This window comes from Ochotona curzoniae, unplaced genomic scaffold (assembly GCF_017591425.1).
Source record: "Ochotona curzoniae isolate NIBS_2020 unplaced genomic scaffold, NIBS_Ocur_1.0 contig_2688, whole genome shotgun sequence".
Lineage (NCBI taxonomy): Eukaryota > Metazoa > Chordata > Mammalia > Lagomorpha > Ochotonidae > Ochotona > Ochotona curzoniae.
The window spans coordinates 27,099,875-27,126,202 of record NW_024465553.1 but is presented as its reverse complement, the minus strand read 5'-3'; the positions used below and the strand labels follow the sequence as shown (position 1 = coordinate 27,126,202).

The 26,328-nt window shown below is 40.7% G+C and overlaps 1 protein-coding gene across 2 annotated transcripts in view; it reads left to right on the top strand.

Moving 5' to 3' along the window:
* The window catches only part of PPM1A (protein phosphatase, Mg2+/Mn2+ dependent 1A), a 32,486-nt gene that overhangs the window by 1,670 nt on the left and 4,488 nt on the right, over positions 1 to 26,328 (top strand). For both annotated transcript variants that reach the window (XM_040975488.1, XM_040975489.1), the window contains exons 2-3: positions 20,451 to 21,304; positions 23,065 to 23,182. In XM_040975488.1, coding sequence (XP_040831422.1) covers positions 20,471 to 21,304; positions 23,065 to 23,182 — 952 coding nt within the window. In that variant the 5' untranslated portion in view covers positions 20,451 to 20,470. The remainder of the gene's footprint in view (positions 1 to 20,450; positions 21,305 to 23,064; positions 23,183 to 26,328) is intronic.

Sequence of the window (26,328 nt, the reverse complement as noted above, 5' to 3'; positions counted from 1 at the left end):
AGTAGCATTTTTGTCCCCGTCGTGTAACTGTGTTAGGTGTGACATACATGTAACTGGTGGAGCAACCTGGGATGATGGTTCTTAATGTGGAAGTTAATAATAGCAGTGCCATGTTATTGCAGCTACAGTGAGGTGCCAGGGCAATGCATACTTAAGATGTTTTAATTTGATACCAAAACTGTGACCTCATGAAGTCACTGTAAGAGATATATTAAGATTGATAATGTTTGAAGGCAGCTACTCCACCGTGTGTGAGAAATCATAGGGTTGAGTGGCAGTCATGAAGTGGCTGTGTGTGTGGTTTCAATCCTTTTTTGCCTTTTCCACGCAGTTTTGTGTCTTTGTACTTTGTGGTGGGAAGGGGCTGGAGTGATGACTCGGCAGCCTGAGCAGTTGAAGGGGACACACAGCCCTGGCCGAGAACTGTTTAGTCATGGCCGTGCTCCAGAGGCTCTGTCCCTGGACAAGTCCATTTGGCTTTCAGAGTCTGAACTTTCAAATCAGCCGTGCCAGAGAGCTAGATTCTTCTATAACATGAGCTCTTATATATGTATTAATTTATTTGTTTTTTTGGTTGTCAGCATTTTGTGCCTGTTTAACATACCTTTAGCAGCTAAGTGCCCCGATGTGTGCTAGGCACAGAGGACCGAGCAGTCTAAAGTTGCTTTGTCTTTAGTTTGGTGATTTTCCTGCTGCGGTGGGGAAGACTAGAGTGCCTCACGGGAGGCAGGAGTCTGGCAGTCCTGTGGGGACAGGCCTTGGTTCAGGCTGCAGGCTAGAAGAGGCCCGTGACCCTTGGCAGCTTGAGGTAAAGCGCACACGGCCAAGATTTTCCTGTCCATTCAGTGCGGGTCTTCATTATTTTATCTTGATTAGCCTTCAGAACAATTGGTGCCTAGTGCCTCATTTGTAAAAGTCAATCCAGAGCAGCATTCTTTTGTTTGATGGTAAATATTGCTGAGCAGTTCCTAGATAGCCACACTGGTTCAGATTACACCTGCACTGTTTATAATGGCTGAAGGGATGTTGGACTGGGTTGAGTGTAGTTATTAAAGACTGACATATGTCCACAGGGAGCTGTTAGCTCTGAAGTGCTCACGCAGGGGATTCATTTTTGAAGGTGCGAGTCTGTGCTCATGTAGGAATAATGGTAAGGTGATATTTTGATGAACCTCTCAAATGATTTTCTACTTTTGCCTGGGCACCTGACTCAGAGTGGTAAATCTTGTATACTTTCTAAGAAAATCAGGAGGGGGAAGCTGTGTAGCAAAGGTGATAGAAGCAAGGTGTGCCCCGTGAAATATACATGGCCCTTCTGCTAGGGAGGGGGCAATGTGCAAGTGCTGCTTTATTTTCTACCTTTTATGTTACAGTATGTGCTGCTTCTTGTACCAACAACACAAGATTGAATATGGCTGCTCTGCTTGTTATTGTGCTCGGAAGCAGAATAGGTCAGTTTTCTGATCTATAGTGTTTGTAGGAAGGAAGCTGGCGTTAACTTAGGCTGCAGTCATGAGCTTGGTTATCTGTATTCTTCCTTCATCCTAATGGGTGCTGCATTACACAGATAATCAGTCCCCTCAATCCTCAAATATTCCTTGATGATTTTGATCTTTTTTTGCTGCTGCAGCTAGATACTGCCTAAATAAACTTTTTATCTCCTTTTCCACTTGCTGAGGCTGGTAGGAGTTAGAGCGAGGAGGTGATTGAGATAGGTGATTACTTGCATAACTATCTAGATTGTGAGACTTTGTAGTTTTTCAAGAAATAGAGTTATAATAAGTTATATCAGTAGAGTACTTATACTGGCTTATAGTATCGTAGGTATTGTCAGGATTTTTTTTGTTTTTAAGATTTATTTAAGGGCCCGGCGGCATGGCCTAGCAGCTAAAGTCCTCCCCTTGAACGCGCCGGGATCCCATATGGACGCTGGTTCTAATCCCGGTGGCTCCGCTTCCCATCCAGCTCCCTGCTTGTGGCCTGGGAAAGCAGTCGAGGGAGGCCTTGGGACCCTGCACCCACGTGGGAGACCTGGAAGAAGTTCCTGGCTCTCAACTTGGATCGGTACAGCACCGGCCGTTGCGGAACACTTGGGGAGTAAATCATCGAAAGGAACATCTTCCTCTCTATCTTTCCTCCTCTCCGTATATCTGACTTTGTAATAAAAATAAATAAATCTTAAAAAAAAAAAGATTTATTTAAGGGCAAAGTTCTAGAGAGGGAATGAGAGCGAGGGAGAGGTCCAGATCCAACTTCCCTCTGCTGCTTCACCCTTCAGCTGTAACAGCGGAGCCGCGTGGGCAGACGCTGCAGGGGCTCCATCAGGCTCCCACTGGGCTCCCACTGGGCTCCCACTGGGCTCCCACTGGGCTCAGAGGCCCAAGGCTTTGGGCCTGCTGTTACTTTCCCAGGCACATTAGCAGGAAGTTAGATCAGAAGTGGAGCAGCTGGGGCTTGAACCGGTGTCCATGTGAGATGCCTGCCGTTGCAGGTACAACACTGTGTCCAGGCTGGAATAAATGTAGCAAAGGAGGGGACTTGAATTTTAGAGTTCTTAGGTTGTTTGGAATCCATTGACCTAATTTATGTAGTATTCATATTTAGAATCTGTATTAAAAATCAATTTTTGTGATATGATTCAAACTTAAATCTCATGAGACTGAACTACCTTTAGATCCAAAAGAAAGTAAATAATAAATGCCATATCTATTGGCCATTTATTTGTGTCTGGCTTTTAAATGTTTTGCTTCAGTCCTCTAAAAATATGTGATCTTATCTCCATTTCTACAAGTAAGGAAATGCAGCTGACCCCTCATAGCTTTGGATAGCTCATCAAGAGAGTCATGTAATTGAAGCTATTTAAAAAAGAATGCTGTCAGTACTGCACACACAGGGACTTTCCTCATCCGTGTGAGCAGCACAGTTTATGTAATGACTTTATTAGGCATTTTAAGGAATGTAAAAATGAAAGTATATGAGACGATGCACCTAGGCTCTGGGCGAGTGTGTCACCATTTTACATAAAGAACTTCATCTGCAGACCTCTTTTTGAAAAACCATCAGGCAGTTATTATTTATGTATTTTTAATTTGAGAGAGAGCTTCCCATGCTCGGGGTCATCCCCCAAATACCCACAGCAGGAGCCAGGAATTCAGTGCAGGCCTTCCCTGTGGGGGCAGAATTCCAGCCCATGAGCCACCACTGCCTCCCAGGGTCTGTAGCAGATGAGAACCAAGAATGAAATAGCTGAATGTTAATACTTCTAATTATGCAGTTAAGTTTTATAGTGTAAGAATCCCTTCTAAAACATCCAGAAAATATTTCAGAAATTAAATCAATTTCTCATTTTCAAAATTTCAGAAGTTAATAGAGCTAGAAATTTGATCGAGTTACCATTGCTCAATTAGAATAATGGAATTAATTTAAATTTTCCAATGCTTAATACCCTTAATGAAAAACTTGGAGAAATGTTGCTGAGTAAACATAGTGAGCACAGTCATGCTGACAGCTTCGTGGAGACCGTGGTCAGAGCAGTCCTTGAGCAGCCTTGTGGTATAACAGCTCAAACTGTTGCATCTCATTTTGGAGTCTTGTTCAGCCTACTCTACTTCCTTCCCAGTTACCGGCTGATGGCCTGGGCAAGGCAGCGCAGGTTGGCCGAGTTCTTGGGCCTCTGAAAAGCACTCCAGAGACCTAGAAGAAGCTCTTGACTCCTGTCTTCGGCCTGCCCAGGTGTAGGTCCTTGTGGCCATCTAGGGAATGAGCCAGTGGATGGAATATCTGTGTCTGTGTCAGTCTTTCAAATCAACACATAAATGTTTGAAAACAAGCAGAAGGAGCAGAGTCCCTGTGAGTCAAGGTGCTTGTGTCGCTGCTCTTCCGCTTCCTTATGGGATGCTGCTTCATTTCATTTTCTCCACGATTCAGTTTCCTCATCTACCAAATGGATTTACCTTTCTGACTAAGGTTTTCTTTGAAGATTCAGTGCACTGATTATGTAAGTTGGTCAGTGCTTTCTACTGTGAAGAAAGTGCCAGATAAATTGTGGCAGCTTAAACTCTGGATAGAAAATCTTGAAGTATTTTGGGGAAGAGGCTTGCTGTGTATGGGAGGTTGTTTGGTTTTTGAGTAGTGTCAGCAGGTAACTAGGAAGCCAAAGTAGAAGAAATTGAGTGGGGAATTTAGAACGGATTGTTAAGACTGTGGCTGTGTAGAGTATGCATGCGAGTTGTGTGAGTAGACAAAGTGTAATTTTGGCTGTGTTAACTTGGATAAGAATTAGTGGGCTTGGGAGCAGGGGCTGTGGTATAGTGGACAAAGCCACTGTGTGTGGCAGTGGCACCCCGTATGGTGCCAGGTTGAGTCCTGACTGCTTCACTTCCCATCCGGCTCCCTGCCAGTGCACCTGGGAAAGAAGCGCAAGATGGGCCAAGTGCGTGGGGCCCTGTATGCACATAGAAACCTAGAAGAAGTTCCTGGCTCCTTGTTTTGGATCGGCCTAGCTCCTGCCCTGAGGAGTGAACTGTTAGATGAAAGATCTTTCCCTTTCTATCTCTGTAACTTTACCTTTAAAATAAATAAATCTTTTAAGAAGAAAAGAACACAGAATGGATGTATTTGGAAGTAACAATTGGATGCGAACAGATGACTGTAGTTTATGTGAAGACAGCAGTAATAAAAGCAAAGGTGAATGTTCAGACTAGGTTGGTGAGGAAGGAAGGATGAAGGTTGGTGTTTTGGAGTGACATTTCATGGTTAGAAAAAAAAAAGTTGTCTTGATGAGACCAGTTCTTTCTGTTTTACTTTAAGCTTGAAAAGTTGTCTTGCAATGGTTTAGTCTTTGCTAACTCATCCCCAAACCAGTACTTGTTACAACGCTGTGTCCAGCTGTGGTCCCCACTAGCATCTCGCACTGCGTTGTCCTCTCCCATTCTGTAAATCCTCACAGAAATCTCCGTCCTCTGTGCTTTACTGACTCCCTTGGAGCCCTAGAATAATGCTTCAAGTCCTGCTTTGTCCGGACATGCATAATTGTCCTTCAGGACTGATTTTATCAAACTGATGTGTTTGTATCTCTAAAAAATACCCTTTGATTTTCTCTCCAGGGATCTTTGCTTATTCTAATTTGCAGACTAATTCTTTCCTCGGGCTTTTGTTTTTTCATTTATCAGCACTCATTTTCTAGTGTTTTTAAAGTCTTCCCAGATGACCATCGCGTATTCCATCTCTCCCTTCTCTGTACTTCTCTAGCAACAGCTGCATGGTGTTCATATGGCATTAATCATGTAGATTTCTTCTAGGTATGTGTTGCATAATTGTAATTATATTTGATTAATTCTGAAGGGAAGAATAACAATAACTTTTTGTTACAATGTGGGTAAGCCTAGCAGGGTGCTTATGGGTGAACAGACATTTAAATGTTTAGAAAGTATTAAGCAAAGTGTACTTAAGCGGGAGTAATTACTGCTAGAGGTGATTGTTGCAGTAGTTCTGAGCTTTGTGGTAGTGAACATTTCTGACTGTGGCTGAAGCTGAGTAACTATGGAGGTGATAGAAATCTGAAGTGTGGCGGTGTAGTTGGTGTGGAATTCTGGCTGGCTGTGGACCTAATAGTCCAGTTTTCTACATTGTAGCTTTGTGGGCTAATAAGAAATTAATAATCATCATATTTCCAGGTTAGTTTGCTTTGCAGGATGGAGTTCCCAGCTTCTGGCTTTGGTCTTTTGCCACCATTTAGAGAGTGAACCAGATCTCGAATTTGGCTGGAAGATCTCTGTCACTTTTTCTTTTAAATAAATAAATACATAAAAACTTTAAAGTTTATCAAAAAGTTAAACTATCTGTAGTTTGGGAAAATGCAGTACAGTTTCTTTTATATTTTTTTCATGAATAATTTCATATGGTCAGTGGCTGTTTAGGTCTCTTTATTTGAATGTGATGTTGATGAGACCAGAATCATGAATCAGTTCTTTATTTGAAAGGTGGAGTTACAAAGAGAGGAGGGGAGGGAGATCTTCTGTTTGCTAGTTCATGCCCCAAATGGCTGCAACAACCAGGGCTGGGCTGGGCTAAACTCGGGCACTTCTTTCAGCGCTCCCATGTGGGTGCTGGGGCCCAAGCACTGGGACCGTCCTCCTTGCGTTAACAGGGAGCTGGAAGTGGAGCAAGCTGGGGCTTGTACGGGCTCCTCTGTGGGGTGATGACATCACAGGCTGTGGCTTTCCCTGCTGAGTGCCCAATGCTGACCTCTGTAGAGACTATTGTAAGAAATTTTGAGTTGGAGTTAAATCTTAGCAGTACCTTTGAGGTTGTAATCTCTGTCTTACTAGTTGAAGTAGAGATGGGGATAATTTGCTCAGTTTAAGCCTAATAACAGAAGCCAAATCCATATCCTTAATTTTACAAAATAATTCTATATCCGGGTCATGGCAGTTTTATTGCTACCACTGAATATCAAATGATAGTTGCAGTATGTTTAAATCTTTGTATATGAAAGATGTGACTCTTGATCCATTGTGCCCAGAAAGGGACATTTATGACTGAGCTGGATCCTGAGATAGCAGTATGTACTAACTTGGAAAAGTACCTTACCATGTCGGCTCCTTTTAGAACTTTTCACCCAAGCCTACTACAATTTTCAACACACACAAAAGTCATGAAAGGAGTGCATTTCGCCTGGCACACGTTGCGGTCTCTGCGCTGTCTCTCCTCCCAGCTCTTGCTCCTGTTGGTTGTTGCCGCAGGCTTGGTGGTGGTACACATGGTGGAGCTGCCGCCGCCCGCTTGGGGGACCCGGGCTGTGTTCCTGGTCCAGGCCTTGTTTCCCAGCTCCCCTCTAGACTCTTGGGGCATTTGAGAGTAAACCAGCAGTTGAGAGCTTTCTCTGTGTCTGCCTCTCAAACACAAAAATATTTTTTAAACATGTAAAGACATGCATATACTATAGTTAGCTCAGGAAGCTAAACATAGTTTTTTGTTTTATGACCTGTTTTATTTGTATTAACTGTTTTGTAGCCTGCTGTCATAAATTATTTCATTGGTTCTTTATTCAAATGCAGTTACTAGTGAGGTTAAGAAGATATTCTTCAAGTTATGCTACCTGATTGGACTTACAACGGAGCTTATACTATAAATGGAAATTTCAGTGTTAATTGAAAATAAATTGCTTAAAACATAGGGGCGTATATCATCCTTTAAAAATAGGCTTTCAATATGAATGTTAGATACTGTTCTGTGATGCATTATGATGTCTGCTTATCCTCTGAACATGTGACAGAGAAAACTACTGAGTGTGAGCCAAATTACAGCAGATTGGGCAGGCATAGGTCACGTATGGTCCAGGTTTCATCTGTGACATGACTGCATGGGTGACGATACTGTACATCAGCGTTTTTCTGGGTCATATTATGGGTTGCTTAATTTTTTTTTAAGCTAAAGAATATATTATTCAACAACTCTTACACTGTTTCAAAGTGTAAAACCATAATTGATTACCGACTTTGGATGTTTTAGATTCTTAGCACTTTTGCTGTGAAAGAAAATTGCATCAAATTTAGTGTTACATCAGAGAGACAGCTAGCTCACCTGTTTTCAAAGTAGAGAAATAAAAAGTATGAATGGTAAAACATACATGTGGCTGCTGCATATTCTTTTTTTCTGAACATTATTAGAAAATTATCTTTTGAGTATTCCATCCTGCTTCAAATGTTAAATGCACGGCAGTGTCATCACTTTGTGTAAAGCAGTAGGATATTGTTTTTACTGAGTATGTTTTGACTGGAGAGGCCCTTGCTACCTGTGGTATCTTTTTTCAGTTGTTTCAGCGGTTGAGCCGTAACTTGTCTGTGTCTTCCTGATAGTGTAAGGAAGTGCTTCAATGCCTAGATAACATCCACAGTGATCCTGTACTGGATTGCTGAGCTCTTTAAGGTTTTGTTTGTTTGTTTGTTTTTTGCTGTTTTTTTTAAAGATTTATTTATTTTTATTGGAAAGTCAGATTTTATAGAGAGAAGGAGAGAGATCTTCCATTCGCTGGTTCACTCCCCAAGTGGCTGCAGTGGCCAGAATTGAGCCAGTCCGGAGTCAAGAGCCAGGAGCTTCTTCTGCATCTCCCAAGTGGGTACATGGTCCCAAGGCTTTGAGCCGTCCTGGACTGCTTTCCCAGGCCACAAACAGGGAGCTGGATGGGAAGCGGGGCTGCCGGGATAGAACCAGCGCCCATATGGGATCCCGGGCGTGCAAGGTGAGGACCTTAACCACTGTGCCACCGCGCCGGGCCCTCAACTTATTTTTATTTGAAAGGTAGAGGCAGCAGCAGTGGGAGGGCTAGTTATTCAATTTGTTGGTTTACTCCTGCGATGCCTGCAGCAGCTGTGGCTGGAACTGGAGCCAGGACCTTCATCTAGGTTTCCCATGTGGTAATAGGAACTCAAGGTGTACAAAGTGGGAAGCAGAGATGGGATTCTGCTCGGGGCGATCTGATAACGGGGAGCAGGTGTCCCTGGTGGCGCACAGTGCTGCCCCGGTAGATTTTGTCATTCCAATTTTAGTGTGTGTCCTGCTGAAGTCAGCATATCTTTTATACAGTAAAATTACAAGGTGAAATTAAAAAAAAAGTTTTTCCTAAGAGACCTTAAAAATGAATTTCCTAGCCTCTTGACAGCTTTTGTTTTCAAGTTACCTTGTACTTTCATGTTAAAAAGACTAGTTAAAAAAAGTTAATCCATCTGTGAATATTCACTAAGTGAGAAAATAAATAGCTTAAAATTGAAAAATGTGTGACTGTCAACAATAAAAATGTTTTCTTTTTTTCCCTCCAAATATATCTTCCATGACATTTTTAATGATTCAGTTGTTGAAAAAAACTTGTTAAAATCAATTCCTGAAAGCTTCAAGGAAGCTGCAAGTTTGTTTTTGCTCAATATTAATCAGAAAGTCATTATGATATTTCAAAAGAAATAAATCCAAACCAAACTATTCCATTAAGAGGATGAAGATGTGAGGCTCTGGGGTGTTAGTGGGTCGGCTTTGGGGCAGTCAATGCCTTTTTGCCTTGTGGAAAAGAATCACTAATTCTGATAGGCAGGGGTCCGCCAAGGTGGCAGCTTGCTGTTACCTTGTCCCCCACATCAAGCAGCAGTTTCTGTTAAATAATTATGAGTAAGAAACACATGCTCTTTCTCTCACGGATCTTAAAACCTAGAGTAGAGATATCCAGGGTAGGTGCTGTGTCGGGGAATCTGAGGGTGCTTACACTTTCTGAAGTGAGGAAGTGGCACAGAGTGGAAAAGTTGATTTTTGGGCCCTGTCATTTTGAGATAAGGCTCGTAGGCAGAGAAGGCAGGCACATATACATTTTTTTAAAGCTATATGTTCAAAGAGTTTTCACATAGAGCACTTCTCTACTTTTCCCAACACTGTTCATCTAAAATCACGGCATTCCCTAACACAACTTATGAACTCAGTAATTCAGTGAATCTGTGTTGGATTGTGTCAGTCTGTCAAAGGCCTGCATTTCCCCCTAGCATGGGCATTTCATGGGCGTTTCCTATATGTGAAATACTTAGTATATCCCTGTATTTTGTATGTGAAGAAACCTTTTATAATCCTGAATGTTAAATAGACATGTTTACTGATACACAAAGTTATCAATAAACACAAATACCTTTTCTGAGGGATTTTGTTTGTTTAAAACAAAAGAAAAATTCTGGATTGACTTAGGAAATCCATGACCATTTTATTTGTGCGTGGGGGGGTTGTCAGTCTGACTCCAAATTCTCATGTATGCATAGATTGAAAAATACAGCTCCACTTCCCATCTAGTCCCTGACAGTGGCCCCAGAGAGCAGTGGGGCAGGGCTTGCTCTGGGACCCTGCACCTGCGTGGGAGACCTGGAGGACGTGCCTGGCTCCTAGCTTTGGATCCACTCAGCTCTGACGCAGCCACGTGGGGAGTGAACCAGGGGACAGAGGATGTTTCTGTCTGTCTCTCCTTCTCTCTGTAAATCTTTCAACAAAAATAAATCTTGTTAAAAAAAAATAGTAGCTAGGAATTGAATCTAGGTCAGAATCTTGAAACAACTTATGCAAGGCTGATAAATTTGAATTAGTTAACGATGAAGCACATTAATGTTGTCAATGCTAGGATATAGGCTGTGCAAATCTTTCTCATATTCCACTTGCAGGAGAGTTGGTGAAAATAGGTCAGGGAGTAATTTTTGTAGTCACTAGAGCACCCCAACTAAATTTAGCTTAGACATTTTTTAGGCAATTCTATACTTAACAAAATTTAACAAATTATACAGTAGGTACCTCTGTATAAATTTAAGATTGTTATGGAATGTGTCAGTTCAATTTCAGCACGGGTCTAGGCATTGCAAAGGTTGTTGAAGAGCTAAGTGTGAGCTCGGAGTTGCACTGTGGCTCAGCGTGCCTCGGTAGTCCTGGTGACTGCTGCCGTCCCACTTCTGGCTGCTGAGCCTCCTGGGGAGACATATGCACTCCAGCCACGCAGGGGCTTTCTCCAGCTCTGTCTTTGCCTTTCAAATAAAACAAATAAGAATTTTTTTTTTTTAAATCATGTCATAGATGAAGGAAACATGGAAAGTGCAGCTGTGTGTCACATGCAGTTTGAGATGGAAAATTTCCAAGTCTGTTGTGAGCTGTACATTTTTATTTAACTGGGTAAAGGCTAATTATTTTAAAATAATGTGGGGGCAAAAGAAATGTGAGCTTTATCTGAATTGTTTTGGTTGGTGCAATTATTGATTTTAGTTGGTTTTTTGAAATTTTTCTTAAACTTTTCTAGCAAATTTGATTCATTCTCAGTTAACTTGCATTAGAATTATAAGTGAAATTTGTTAGAGGAGGTTAACAAGTTAGTGTTTATTTGAAAAATGAAGTAAATATTTAGGCTATAAGGTGAAACATTTGGAGCTAAGAAATTTTCAGAAAGTTTTAGGGAGTCTGATTTTATTTGAAACCTTTTGTTTATTGAATTGCTTATTTGTGTTCTTTGTTCGTTTCTTTTAAGGATTTGTTTTTTATTGCAGAAGATAATATCTTTTTCAGTTTTAGAGATATTAACTATTATACATGTTGTGTGTGATGAAATAGTTTGTCTATGATAGCATATTATTTTTATTTCTTGGTGGACGACTAAATCTAATTCCACGTTTTAACCATTGTGAATAATGCTGTTATAAATATTTGAGTGGGGACGTTTCCTTAGCGTGTCGGTTTCATCTCCTGTGGATTTATACCTACTGGTGTATTGCTGGATCATGTGGCAGTTTTATTTTTAATTTTTGAGGAGCCTCCATACTGTTTTCAGTAATATCTGAACTAATTATCGGCCTACCCGTGGTGTGTGAGAATCCTTCGTGGCTTCCTCGCCAGCACTCCTGCGTTCCTGTGTTTTTGGTAATAGCCATTCTACCTGGAGTGGAGTGACACCTCATTAGGATTTTGATTTGTATTTCCTGATGGCTAGTCATGGTGAGCTTACTCCACTGTGCTTTGGTACCATGATATCTCCATTTTGTATATAAAAAAAAAGATTTATTTTTGTTAGGCAGATTTACAGAGAGAAAAGAAACAAAAATCTTCCATTGATTGCTTCACTGCCTGAAAGACCACAATGCCACTCTCTCGCTTGTTTGTGTTCTCCAGGAGACTAACTTGCCTTGTCTAGTCTCATTCCTTGCCGCTGATTGCTAGCGGAGCTTCACTTCTATGAATCCTCATAACACTTACAATATTTTATAATTCTTTATGTCAGTTTATTATCTTTTAAAATATATACATATGTATTTTGAAAAGCAGATTTCCAAAAAGAGGGAGCGGTGGACAGTGGTATCTTCCGTCTGCTGGCTCACCCCCAAATGGCTGCAGCAGCTGGGGCTGAGCCGATCTGAAGCCAGGAGCCAAGAGTCTCCTTCAGTTCTCCCGTGTGACTGCAGGAGCCCAAGGACTCGGGCATCCTTCGTGCTTTCACAGTTAGAAGCAGGGAGCCAGATCAAAAGTGGAGCAGCCAGGACATGAGCCGGTGCCCATCCGGAGGCCAGCACAGCAGGTGGAGGGTTAAGCATTCTGTATGCTACTGCTCAGCCCCCAAGTTCTTAGCTCTGTTAATACTTTTAATTCTTAGTGTACCATCTTAACCACTTTAAAAATTTTCCTTGATTATTCGGAAGATTGAGAGAGAATAATATGTTGCTTCACTCCAGAAGTGCCTGTGACTCTAGGCTGGGTCTCAGTGTGGGTTTCTTAGTTGAGCGGCGTGGATCCAACTGCCTGAGCTACACTGCTGCCTCCAGAGTGTGCGTGAGAGGGCAGCTGGGCTCGACACGAGGAGCCTGGACTCAACCCAGGCAGACAGCTGTGCCTGCATCGGTAACACTTCATTATGGTGTGCTTTTCATTTTTTTAATTTAAAAACAAGTTATCTTTAATTTTCATATATATATGTGGATATACATATATATATAAGCTATTACTTAATTTTCTTGTTTTCTCAAAAACTGAGGGTGTGATGTATCCTTGAATACTGTTTTTTAAAATTATTTCATTATTTACTTGAAAAGCAGAATTACAGAACTAGAAGCAGAAAAATAAGATCATCCACTGGTTGGTTCGTTTTCTAAAGGGCCACAGTGTCTGGTGCTAGGCTAAGTGGGAGCCAGAAGACTGGGACTTACCCTGAGCCTCCCGTGTGCATGGAGGAGCCCAGGGCTGGGGCCTTCTGCTGCCCTCCCAGGTCGGAAGTGGACTAGCCCTGACTCGAACTGGGCTCTGAGAGTCAACACAGGTGACAGCTTGACGCTTCGCCACAGTGCTGGTCCCTCTGTGTGCTTTTTAGAAATTTATTTCTTCAGAATTTTCATGTGTGGGTTCTAGAAATTCTGTTTCTGACAGTTTTGTTCTGTTATTTGCCTGAAAATAGTGACTTCAATATTTCTTGGCTGTCCTTTCCGGATACCAAATACCATTTGGTCATACCATGCTTTTGGAATCTAAAAAATGACAAGTTGAATTAGGTAGGGTTATTTAATTCAAACGTTCCATTTTGTGGAGATTGTTTACTTGTTTGAAAGGCTGAGTGATACAGGTACTCCCTCCAGAATTCCCAGGCCCCTTACCCAGGAGCTGGGTCGGAGGCAGAGCAGCTGGGACCGGACCTGGGCCTCCGATGTGGGATGCTGGTGTTGGTAGCAGCAGCTGACCCCTGCTGCTGCACAGCACCGGCCCCGTCTGCATTTCTGAGTGATGACACAGGGTTCATCCTGTTAGCTTGTTTTAGGTAGGAAGCTTTGTCCCTGATTTTTCTCTTGCTGCTTGTTGAAATTGCAGAAAACTTCCTTTTTCATCAGTTTGGGAGTTTTCCAACAGGGTCCCTACTGTTGAATATTACGTTCATTCCTGTGACTGCTGTAACTAGTTGCCACTCATCTGGTGGTGGGAAACGGTGCAGACTTACTACACTTTTCTGTAGTTCTGGAGACATAAGCCCCAGATTAGTGTTCCTGGGTCTCGGCGTGTTCATTCCAGAGATGTGGAAGGAGTCTGCTCGGCCTTCCCTGCTCTCTGGGCCGTAGCAGCCACGCTGCTCCCATCCTGAGGGGCAGCACTTGGAGGTCTTGCCCTGGCTTCCTGTGCGCTCTGCATTAACCACGTCTGCCTCTCTCCCTTGAGGACGTGTGTGATGGCAGTTTTAGGCCTCTGGCTAATCCAGGATTACCGTGTCATCTGAAAAGTCTTAATCATTTTTGCTCAGGGCTTCCCCCTCTCCCTCAAGGTAGCGTTTCCAGTTTAGGGATGTGATAACTGTGGGAGCCATTAGTCAAGTATTTGATTTTGCTACTTTTAGGTGAGGTCACTGTAGTAAAAAAAAATCCTGTCCGAAGGTCTGACACCGTAGTGTAGTAGGTTGATCTTCCACTTGCGTTGCCAGCGTCACGTACAGGTAACATTTCAAGTCCAGCTGCTCGACTTCTGATCCAGCGCCCTGCCAGCAGTGAAGGATAGTCCAAGTCCTTGTACCTCTGCAATCACGTGGGAGACCTGGAAGAAGCTCCTGACTCTTGGCTTCATACTGGCCCAGCTCCAGCCATTGTGGCCATGCAAGGAGTGGACCAGTGGATGGAAGATTTCTGTGTTTTTCTCTTTCTGTGAATCTGCCTTTCAAAGAAAAATAAATAAAGCCTTTTAAAAGCAAGCTGTTTAGAGTAAACCGTCCTCATCTTGTGGTGTTGGCTCGTTGCTGGGAAGGTGTAGGGAGTGGTGGTCATTCTGGGAACCCGGACGGGGGGAGAGACTCAGTGCATGTGTGGTCGGGCGCCGGCTGCGGGCCCATCTTGCAGCTGCTTCTCTTTTCCTTACAAATTGATCTTTTTGATGCTTCTAAAATCCATCATCATGGAATTTGGTGTAGGAGTTTTTAAAAGTGGGAATCCATCAGCATAAATTTAGACTAAAAATTAAGTTAAAAGTGATGTTTTAGTCCTCAGTTCTTACACATTTCTCAGAACAAGGTTGATTTGCAAGAAAAATTTGTTCTATTATCAATGAGGAAAGTTAGATATTAAGCTAAAAACACATAATACATTGATGTATAACTTTTATGATGAAAAGGTAATTTACTCTGGAGCAGCACATCCCATACATGCTGTGCTGTTGATGCATCAAATTCTAAGGACATGAAAGGAATGTCTCCGTAGTAATGAAGTAAATAGTTGGACAATGTTAGTCTAAGTTCTTTTTATTTTATATTTTGGATTTTGCTCTCCTAGATGTGTTATTTTCAGAAACTCAAGTTACTTGTAATATTTTCTGTAATGTAAAGAGTTAAACTATGGCAAAGTCATACAGAGAACAACTTGATTTTAAAACAAAATGAATAGGGCCTGGCTCCTTGCATGCGCCAAGATCCCGTATGGATGCCGGTTTGTGTCTGCTGCCCCGCTTCCCTGCCAACTCCCTGCTTGTGGCCTGGAAGGGCAGTGGAGGATGGCCCAAAGCCTTGGGACCCTGCACCAGTATGAGAGACCTGGAAGAGGCTTTTGGCTCCTGGCTTTGGGTTGGATCAGCTCTGGTCATTGTGGCCACTTGGGAGTGTGCCATTGGACAGACCATCTCTTCTGTCTCTTTATTTCCTTTTCCAATCAAATAATCTTTTAAAAACAAATACACAGTGAATAGATGTTCACTTGACTGAAAAATATTTTTTAATAGAGTGTGTGTATATATTTTGTGTCTCTTGTGTGTCTTAAAATGTCTTCTGCCTCCTTTGGCACCCAGCATTCTGGGCTCATGAAATGTACACATAGAACTCTATTCTCTGTTGCCTTTTAGGGTTCAGTTTTGTACCTGTTATGATTAATAGCCGTTTGATACTTTCTTTTGATGCTTATTCATGATTTGTTCAGAATTTTATTTATATTATACTATTTTTTTCTTTATATTTCTTTAGTTGTGGGTGACTACCAGTGGGTACTTTAAAAACATTTTGTATGTACAGTTATTTGGAAATTTTGTTTTTGTTTTCTGCTTTAGAAAGCTTTATGTTAATATGGGCTGACACAATGGCTGAAGTGGCTAATCCTCTGCCTGCAAGTGCTGGCATCTTACATGGGCATTTGTTCATGTCCCAGCTGCCCCACTTCTGATCCAGCTTGCTGCTTATGGCCTGGGAAAGCAACAGAGGATGGCCCAAAGCCTTGAGATCCTGTATCTGTATGAGAGACGCAGAAGAGGCTCCTGGCTCCTGGCTTTGGACAGACTCAGTTCCAGCCACTGTGGCCATTTGGGAAGTGAGCCAACAGATAGAAGATCTTTCTGTATCTCTCCTCTCTGTAAATCTGCTTTTCCAATAAAAATAAATAAATCTTCAAAAAAAAGGTCTCACATTTATGAGTATATGTGTTTACTCTCTGCTTTCTTATCAGTATTTTTATTTGCGTTTGTGTTTTGTTCATTTATTCAGCAAATATTTGATGGTCAACTGTATGCTCTAGTTGGTAGGAGAAATTTCCCAGTGAATTGAAGGAGCCGCTGCTGAAAAGCTGATGTTTGAATTGATATCTGAAGAGTGAATAGGAATTAATTAGATTTAAGAGATGAGAGAATAGCATTTTAGGTGGTAGAAGTAGCATTTATTTATATATTTGAACGAGGGAAGCATGGCAAGTACTAGGTAGTGGAAAAGACTGGTTGGGGTGGGAATGTGGATGGAGGACAGGAGAAAGTGAGAGGAAGCTGGAGAAGGGCCATCATGTGAACCATATGAAGCAATTGTTCTGATCCCTCTGTCCCACCCTGAACAATAGAAGGCCACTGAAACACTTAGTACAGGAATGATAGGATATTGTAGAATTTGGAAAGTCAGTTGGAGGGATGCCAGCATGTATGTGAAGGGACGGAAGAGGAGCTTGTGTTCTGTGAGCCTGACGGTGACTTGGAAATCAGGGCATGGTAGCAAAATCTAAGTGACGACCTAAGAATATTGAGGAGGTATAATCCATGGCACTTGGTGGACTGATGAGATGATAGAAGCGTCTTCAATATCCTTGGCCTGGGTATTGGTGTCAGTAACCAGTCAAAGCAGGTTTAAGGAGGCATCCTACACCCTTATCAAAAAGAGGCTTAGGGAATGCCAACATTTGGTGCTTTGGGAAATGAGGCTAAGCCCAGAAAAGGACACCAGCCTGGCCAAGTGAGGGGTGGGTGGGAAGGCAGGAGTGTAAGGTATGCTGACTAGCCAGTGGGAAGGGCATTGGAACAGTGAATGTTGTGATGAAATCTAGTCAGTTGGATCAGGGCTGGAAATGTCAGTTGCATTCAGTGACTGGAAGGAACTTGATTTGGTATAATGGCCAGTCAGCATGGCTAGCTGACAAGGGAAGAGAAGGACAGGTGGATTGTTAAATGGGAATGGGTTACATGAAGATTTTTTTAATGGTGACATGTGTGACACTTGAGTGTCTTTAAAATTTGCACTCCAAAAGGAAGGAGAAAAGAGGAATATAGTGTAAGATTGCTGCAAACACATGTAAATCATGAAAAGTTCCTTTGAAGTGTGATCTACAAAACTGTAGTAAAGGGGTTTCTTATTGGTGACAATGACAGAATCCCCTACAGCGGAAACGAGGGTGTGATGAGTTCTGGAAGAATTCCTTCAAGTAATGTATTGAAATGCTAGTTTTTCTGTAGTAGCCAATCTGTTTGTCACTCTGCCTCAGCTTTTCATTTTTAGCTGGAGATTTTAATTTTTTTTTTTTTGCAAATTTTTATGTTTTATTTTACCTCAGTACTTCAAATTGGACTTACCAGAAATTCTCACTAGTTCACTATGGCTTATTTTAGTCATTGACCAAAAAAGAAGTACTAGAATGTATTTCTTTTCTTTCCTTTGCTTCTGCTTTCCCTAACCCCACCTGCACACAGCACTCCCTCCCGCCCCCATCACCTGTCATGGACGGTATAGAGTTATAGAGATGGAAGATGCAGGGCTATAGCAGAATTGGAATGTAAATCCTGCAAACTAGGCTTTGCCTTGTAATCCTGGGGAAAATGTTGTTTCTTTGCACCTTTGAAGTGAACTGAGAAAGGCTTTGTATGTTTTGGGTTCTGATTAACCAAGGTATCAAAATTGAATTTGTACATATAAATCTGTGTAGTCATTTTTTAAAGCAATGATCAGTGAGAAATTTCAGACTGTAAATAGGTAGTGGTTTACTTTTTTTTTTCTCTCTCAGATGTGCTATAATCTTGTTTATGTGCTTATTTCTGTTTACCATATCTTTGCCCAGTTAGATACCAGAGATACCTGCCTTGGGTTACAAAATGTTGCTTTTAAATTACTGTGTCACAAAGCTTGGCGAAGTGAGAACAGTTTGGTAGCCTGAATTACCCTGCACAAGGTCACAAGTAGTATTGCTTCTTCGTTGAGTTCCAGCTTTGCAATACATAGCCTAATGGCTCCTTCAGTAATGTCCGTTCCACAGGCCAACTGGATATTCGTCTTCATCTCTGAGGACCAGGTTCACTTGTGTAGGCGTCAGTGAGCGCTGTGGATCACCATGTTGGGATTTGGTGGTCGTAGTGAGAATTCGTTCCTCATCCTTCTGCAAATAACTCGGATGTCGCTTTGCCTGTGCTGTTAACTAGTGTGTTCTGTTTTTCTTTGCTGAGCTGCTTCCCTTGGGATTTATTCCCTGGGTTCCCTTCAGCTTTTTGATTTCTTGTCTACAAGTGCAGATCTACTCCAGATTTTCCTCCCAAAGCAGTTATCAGCATCCATAGTCCTCGGAATGCCCATTTGGTAATGATCTTTCGTTAAGTGTATCTTCCATAGCCTTACTGTCAGATGACCAGGTTTAAGACCTGTGTGATTATGAGGTCAGTTTTTGTAAGAACTGCCTGGGGCCGGCATTGTGACGTAATGCACCCTATGACACTGGCATCGCTGTTGGTGACCCAGCTCCCTCCTTATGAGCCTAGGGTAGCAGCGAGAGCTGGCCCAAGTGTGTGTGCCTGTGAAATCCACAAGGGAGACCAGAATGAAACTCTGGGCTGCTGCTTTGGCCTGGCCCAGCCCTGGCCAGTGTGGCCACCTGGGGAGTGAGCCAGTGGATGAAAGATCAGTTTCTGCCTTTCTCTTTCTATGTGACTCTTTCAAAACAAGCAAATGCATCATTTTTTTAAAGGAAGAAGATCATGGAAAGTGCGTATTATGAAAAAAATATATAAAGACAATAGCTGAACTTGAGTGAGTAACTTCTGACCCAACGATAACTTTTCAATTTAGGGCTTAATTTAGTTTCAAAAGATAAAATACTCACTGACTTCAGTGATCATATCACAGATTTTAATTCAATCCCATGGTTGCCATGGTATTACTGCTCTGTTTCAAAAAGTTTATATCAGCTGATAATAGCCAGTACTATTATCAGACCCAGCATAAACTCAAGAAATAAAGACTTCAGGCAAAAATTCTTAATTTCTCTCAGAGAGTTAACTTCAGCTTCTATTGGATAATAATTGAATCTCCTTGATAGGTATCATGAAATTAACTCCTGATACGATATTTACATAGGCAGCTGATGAATTTATGTAGCTTGTCATTGGTTGACTGACCAGGGCTCTTATAAATCACTCAAAATCCAAGAGGAAGATTTTTGAATCACCAACGTGCCAGTGTGAGTCCATTCTAGACCAGGGGCTTTTAACTTACTAGTACGGGGAAGGGATGAGATCAACTGAACCTTCAGACTTGTCACCAGGGCTGCTGCTAGACCCTTTGGATCTCCATTGCTATTTATACATAATGATCAAGTAGAATATAATAACACATGTTATTGCCCCTGAATTAATAATTAGCAGTAGCTTAATTCTGTTGTATTTTTATATAGTAACTTTTGGGAATTCTGTGTATAATTGCTTGTAACTTAAAACTAAGAAGCCAGTACTTTGGCCCAATGGTTTGAGCGACGAGCTGCAAATGATGACATTCCGTATGACCACTGTGGCATGTCTCACCTGCTCCACTTGTGTTCTGGCTCCCTGCTCCGTCAGTCTGGGGAAGTAGCAGAGGTTGGCCCAAGTGCTTGGGTCTCGCTGCTCAAGTGAGAGACCCCGGTGGAACTCCCGGCTTCAGCCTGCCCAGCCCTGTGTATTGTAGCCACTGAGGAGAGAGCCAGCAGGTGGAAGATCTGTTTCTGTCTCCCTCTCTTTCTGTAGTTGTGCTTTTCAAAGAGATAAACCTCACAGAAACATCAAGATTGGGCCATTTTTAGCAATGTAACGACGTACTGGCTTTATCATGTAACAGGTGGATTTTCAGCTGGCCTTGAAGGGTGAGTATACCGTTTTCTGTAATAGAGATGGACCAGAGGATTCCAGTGAAGGAGACTGACTTGAGCAAAGGTGGAGTATGCAAATTCTGAGCATTGTTAGATCAGTTTTTACTTTTTCAGAGAATTTATGTAGGAAGAATGGAACTAAGGAATTTGAAACTGAACTTTGGTGATTGCTACATATGCAAGTAAGATGTTTGAGTCAGAATTTTTATATGTCCTGTGAGTTGGATAGACATACTTCTTGGTTCCGGGACTCCGTAGGAAATTGTGCCAAGTATCCTGAAACATGTCCTGGCTCCTGCAAGTTGACGATGGTCACAGCCAGGTCCGCTTTCCACTCAGGGGGAGTGTCTTGCCGGCTCCCCACCGTCCCCGGCCTCAGGGGCTCTTGTCCGTGCATGATCATCCTTTCTTCCTGAATTATTCTTTTTAATCTCCAGATTTTAAGTCAGCAGCACAAGTGTCTGTTTATCACAAGAGTTATAAACTTTTGTTTAAAATTTCTGGTGTATCTGCTTCGCTCTGTGAAGATTGTAGGGCATGTATTTTGTTTGTAAGACGATGATCGCCTTTCCTGTTTATTTTCCTTTGCAGAGCTAGAGGATCAAGACATAATGGGAGCATTTTTAGACAAGCCAAAGATGGAAAAGCATAACGCCCAGGGGCAGGGCAACGGGCTGCGGTACGGGCTGAGCAGCATGCAAGGCTGGCGCGTGGAAATGGAGGATGCACACACGGCTGTGATCGGCTTGCCAAGTGGACTTGAAACGTGGTCCTTCTTTGCCGTATATGATGGGCATGCTGGTTCTCAGGTTGCCAAATACTGCTGTGAGCATTTGTTAGATCACATCACCAATAACCAGGATTTTAAAGGGTCTGCAGGAGCGCCCTCGGTGGAGAATGTAAAGAACGGAATCAGAACAGGTTTTCTGGAGATCGATGAACACATGAGAGTCATGTCAGAGAAGAAGCATGGTGCAGATAGAAGTGGGTCAACAGCTGTGGGTGTCTTAATTTCTCCCCAACATACATACTTCATTAACTGTGGAGACTCCAGAGGTTTACTTTGTAGGAACAGGAAAGTTCACTTCTTCACACAAGATCACAAGCCGAGTAATCCACTGGAAAAAGAACGAATTCAGAATGCAGGCGGCTCGGTGATGATCCAGCGCGTGAACGGCTCTCTGGCTGTATCGAGGGCGCTTGGGGATTTTGATTACAAGTGTGTCCATGGAAAAGGTCCCACGGAGCAGCTGGTCTCCCCAGAGCCCGAAGTCCATGATATTGAAAGGTCTGAGGAAGACGATCAGTTCATCATCCTTGCGTGTGATGGCATATGGGATGTCATGGGGAACGAAGAGCTCTGTGAGTTTGTGAGATCCAGACTTGAAGTTACTGATGACCTTGAGAAAGTTTGCAATGAAGTGGTCGACACCTGTTTGTATAAGGTAGCTAGACTTTTTTTTAAAAGCACCAAACGACTTTAGTGACATTAATTTAATCACCCTAGAACCTGTGGGTTCTCAAAAATAAGTCTTGGCACAGTTGCACACTACTGTTCACTTACTGTGAAAATATAGGAATGATTTTTAGAAATGAATTGACCATTTTAATATATGCAAGTTATCATCTGACTCTTTAGTCTTTTAGTAACCATGACTACTTAAAGCTTTAATAGTGGGAAGTTTATCAAAGGTAGAAAGATTATAACAAAGTGCTTGTTTTAAAAGAAGGGAGATGGGGAGAGTTAACACTCATATGAAAAAACGGTTTAGGATTTTAACATTTGTACCATCTGGTATCTCAGTGTATATGTGGAAATACTTTCTAACTTTAGCTTAATGAAGCACCACCAAAGGTAGTTATTGAATATTTGGTGTGATGTAATAAAAAAAATAGCCTTAAACATGGAGTCAAAAGAACTTGGGTGAGACTGTGTGACTCAGGTAAGCTGTTTAAATCCTCTGGAAAATCAGTTTAGTTCTCAAAAGGGTAAGACATGTTTCTACCCCGTGTTGTCAGCGACCGTTGAAAGGATTATATCAGATGGGACCACATGGGCACATGAAGCAGCTTAGCCCCTTTATTTTACAGGAGAGGAAGCTCTGTGGTTCAAAGAGTCAGACTCTACAGGGTTGCACAAATGGTTCCCACCGTTAGCTTTAACATGGAGATAATAACTGTTACGGATTCGTACATTAATGAACTAGTGTGTATATAAATTCATATATGTGTGTATACACACATTTTACATTTTTATGTATGTACATTGTCTAATTTAGCATAAGTCCTCCATATCTGCTGCTTTCTTTCCTAGATAAGATACAAGCAAACAGGATTATACGATTTGGTAGCAGGATCCAGACTAGAAAATCTAGACTTCTTACTTAGAGTTTAGTGTTCTTCATACCACACTCTGTTCTGTTTACGTGGTAATTATTGATCTTTTTTTTTTAAAAAAAAACTCACTGATTTTGTTAAGTTTCTCTTGAAGATCTGTGTTTGATTTAACATGAAGGAAATTAAAAGCATTCTGTAAGTTTCATATAAACACTATAAACTCAAAACCTTAATTGATACTTGATTTATGTAATATTCAACATGTATGTTAAAATCAGGAGATCGACAGCAGTTCATACTGTCAGTTTTTGAATTTTGGGAGAACTAAGCAAACTTTGTAGCTTTTACTTTTAACTCCACATTTTATTTTACTTTTAACTTCATATGAAACGAATGTGTTGTCCCCACAGTTTATTGTAAATTTTTAAAATGTAAACGTGTCAAAAAATCGTATAACTGCAAATCCTGCTATAGCTAAGTAACACTAGAATTTTCTGTCATGTTGTTTGGGATAAATGTGTGTGTACATACGTATTTGTGTTAGATATTGGTTCAAATTAGGACAACTGCCATTGATTGTGTAGAAAGAGCTTTGTTTTATAGAATTATAAAACATGATTATGATAGTGAGTTTTGACCCATAATGTTCCTCCTGTCCTTTGGAGAATTGATTACATGGTGTAATCTGTATACTCTGTGGGGGTTGGGCTTGCGCACATAGTATATACATGCAGACGAGCAGGCACATACATGTGTTTTTTCTTCACTAAAATATAACACTGAAACAAGTCTAACTTTAAATGGCATATCTAACTTTAAGAGGGAAAAAATAAAATCAAAATATTCTCTTGAACTTTTTTCTTCCCAGGGAAGTCGAGACAACATGAGTGTGATTTTGATCTGTTTTCCAAATGCACCCAAAGTGTCAGCAGAAGCGGTGAAGAAGGAGGCAGAGTTGGACAAGTACCTGGAATGCAGAGTAGAAGGTGGATCATTTAACAAAAAATAAGTAGCTTTATTAAAGAGAAATCTTCAGCACAAACCATTAACATCTTAGCTTTTAGTGTTGTGTGTACAGAAGTGGGAAGGCGTGTTTGTGTAGTAGCTGTTAGATCCGGGCTCTGTCCTGTCACAGCCAGGTTAGGAATAACAACTAACATGGCCTGTGCCCTCTCTCCAGGAGAGCTTGTTTGAAAAGGCTGAAATGTTCGTGGACTCTGATGCTTAATGAATGCACTGGCATGAGTGATTTTATGCCAGGAAACTTGGTTTGCGGTTTATTTAGTTACTAAGAGATTATTTTGATGGTGATCATTTGAATACCATCTTGATAACTTGAAGGTCATAGCCTTATTATTAATAACTTTTATGTGCTACAGCTTTGAAAAATTTGGTTTAAACTCTAGGCTTCTTGCTTAAGGCAGTAACTGTTTCAAACATTGATAGACTTAATAGAAGAATATAACTGCTGAATATGATCAAGAAAAGAGAAGGAAATTCGAGGAGTATATTTCTCACGATGCTACAGATTATTTTAAAAGCAGTTGTCTGTCCCAAGTGTAATGCCTCTAAATTTTTGAGAAAGCTTAAATGATTTTTGATGCAGCTGCTACTTGGTATAAACATTAAGACTCCTCAGAGAGTTTCCGTTTACTGTATATATACAACAAGCATATAGAGTATATAGTTCCTATAAGCCAAAAAGCTTCACTAGTGTTAAAATGCATTTTGGGCCCTTGCTGTTATTTGCATGTTAAAGATCTGATAGCATGCAAACACTGACCCACCACACTCCCGCTGTACCTGCATTGTTAAAATCAGTATGCACTTCGAGTTTATTTTCTCCCTTTTTATTGTTTGACACTAGTCATAATCAGTCTGATTGGTTTTTATTTTCAGTACTGTCTGAAGCTGCTATTTTATTTTTATTGCCCCGCCCCACTTGATAGTGATATGTCTAGTATGTGTCTGTAATATTTAGTACTTCATTCTTTGGATGTACTGTTCAGTGAGTTTGTTTTTCAATATTATCAAGGGTCTTGGAATTTTCATAATCTGATCATTTCAGTAAAAAAATATTTGCAGTAAAGTTTTAAACTCTAGATTGCTACAGAAAGTAGTTTGAAACCCTAAAAGGAATGTATAGAGACGAAGGTGGTAATGTGGTGACACTTGAACTTGGAATACCTGTGAGTTGCCACCTGGAGTTAATACTCAATATTTTTGGTATGTTGAAGTTTTATTATACTTGTATTATTCAGTTAGAGATTATTGTATCATACGTAAAATAAGGTATTTCTTACTTAGGTTTGATGAGACTGCACTAGAGAATAATATCACATTAATTAAAATCACATTTAAAAATGTAGGAAGAATGTAACTGTTTGCATTATAGAAGTTGCTGTATGTCATAGGTTAAAAAAAAATACTGTATTCAGCTTCCAAGACAGACACCAGAATCTTTTTTTCTCCTTCTTTGTGTAAATACATGCCTTCATTGAATGTTGGGACCCGTTAACCTCATTGCATTTGCTTTGAGCGTTTTTGGCTTCTCTGTCCATACCATATGAAAGGACAAAAGGCTTTGCAGCTCTTTCTCCATTTGTGCCCTTTCAAATACTTGGCTGTCTGTGGGTGTGAAAGATTCACCCCGTAATTTAAACCATACAGCTATTAGGTTTGTGGTCCCTCTAAACTAGTTGAAGATTATTCTTGTGCAGATTTTCTTAAACCTCTGCTGCTGAGTCTCTGAACGTTGGAGTTGCCGATTCTGACATGAGATGCCCACCCACGGGCCGGAGGGGGAGGGCAAGGCAGAGTGTGTTGGTACAAATGTATGTGAAACATGAATATTCTATACATATCTATTCTTTATAAAAGCTTTCAGTCTTTTTACAGTTTTAATTAAAATGTATAATCCAAGCGCAATTAAAGGAATATTTCTTCGAAGTGATTTCTTTTTAAAGCATAAGAAAGCAAGACCAGCATAGTATTAATGTTCAGGTGGTTTAAGTGGATTAGCCCGTATGAAGTAGGGAATTTTGTTTTTAAAGCTTTACATTATTTTTTTTAATTGTTTTCTTGTAATTTTATCACAGTTAAAATATATCCTAATTTATATTTTAACAAAGAAGATGTAAGATACATCAAATCTAGATGATTCAAGGTAATGTTTTTTTAGATTTGAAACCATCATCGATTAAAATTACCACCAGTGTTCATGTCTATTGTGTGTAGTTTCCTATCCAGGTAACTGTGTTGGCTTAGCAAGAGACTGTATGTTAAGTGTATTGCAGTTTTAAATTGTGAAATTGTGCAGTTTAGGTAAACATCAAATCCCTTTATTTTTGTACAGAGATTTCCAGCACTAGAACCATGTAGAATAAATATGCTACACAATAAAAGAACTTGGCAAACCAAATCTGAGATCCTTGCTTTTTGTTCAGATTTAAGACTGTTAAAAAAAAAAAAAAAAAGGCAAGAACTGCTAGTACATGGTGAAATTGGCCTTTGTTCTTAAAGAGAATTTAAGCCTTTATTGATATTAATATTATGGGTAGCAGTGTCTGTCTCTTAATAATGTGTTTTTTCATATGATGAGTTAACATTTTGAGGGTTGATCCAAGGATGAAAGACCTTCATGCATTGTTATTTTCAAAGGTGTTTACAAATTAAGAACTAGAATGATAATTTCTTGCCCCAACAATGACAAAATGCCATTTCTTAATGAAACAAAACTTGAACATGTAACATAACAAATAACTTTGACTTGAATTTGCTAAAACCATGTGAAGAATTTTTGTACTTGGAAGTGAATAGCTTTAGAGTTCTTTGTAAAGTTCTTTGTTAATAGTATTTGATATTCTGTGATAGGAATAAAAAAATCGTGGCAACACTACAGAGTATTGCTACACCCACTTGATAGCTTTTTTTTTTTTCAATGTTAATTCTAGATGCAGTTGTATGAGTATCAGATCTTCCTCTTTTTAAAACTTCTGTTAAATATACAGACTTTTTATTTTAAGGCTTGTCTCGAGTAATCAAAGGAATTGTTATTATTTCTCTACATATTGTCTAAAGATCCTTTAGAGAAAAATTAAGCTTTGAGTGGTGTTCTGATGTATAAACTAAT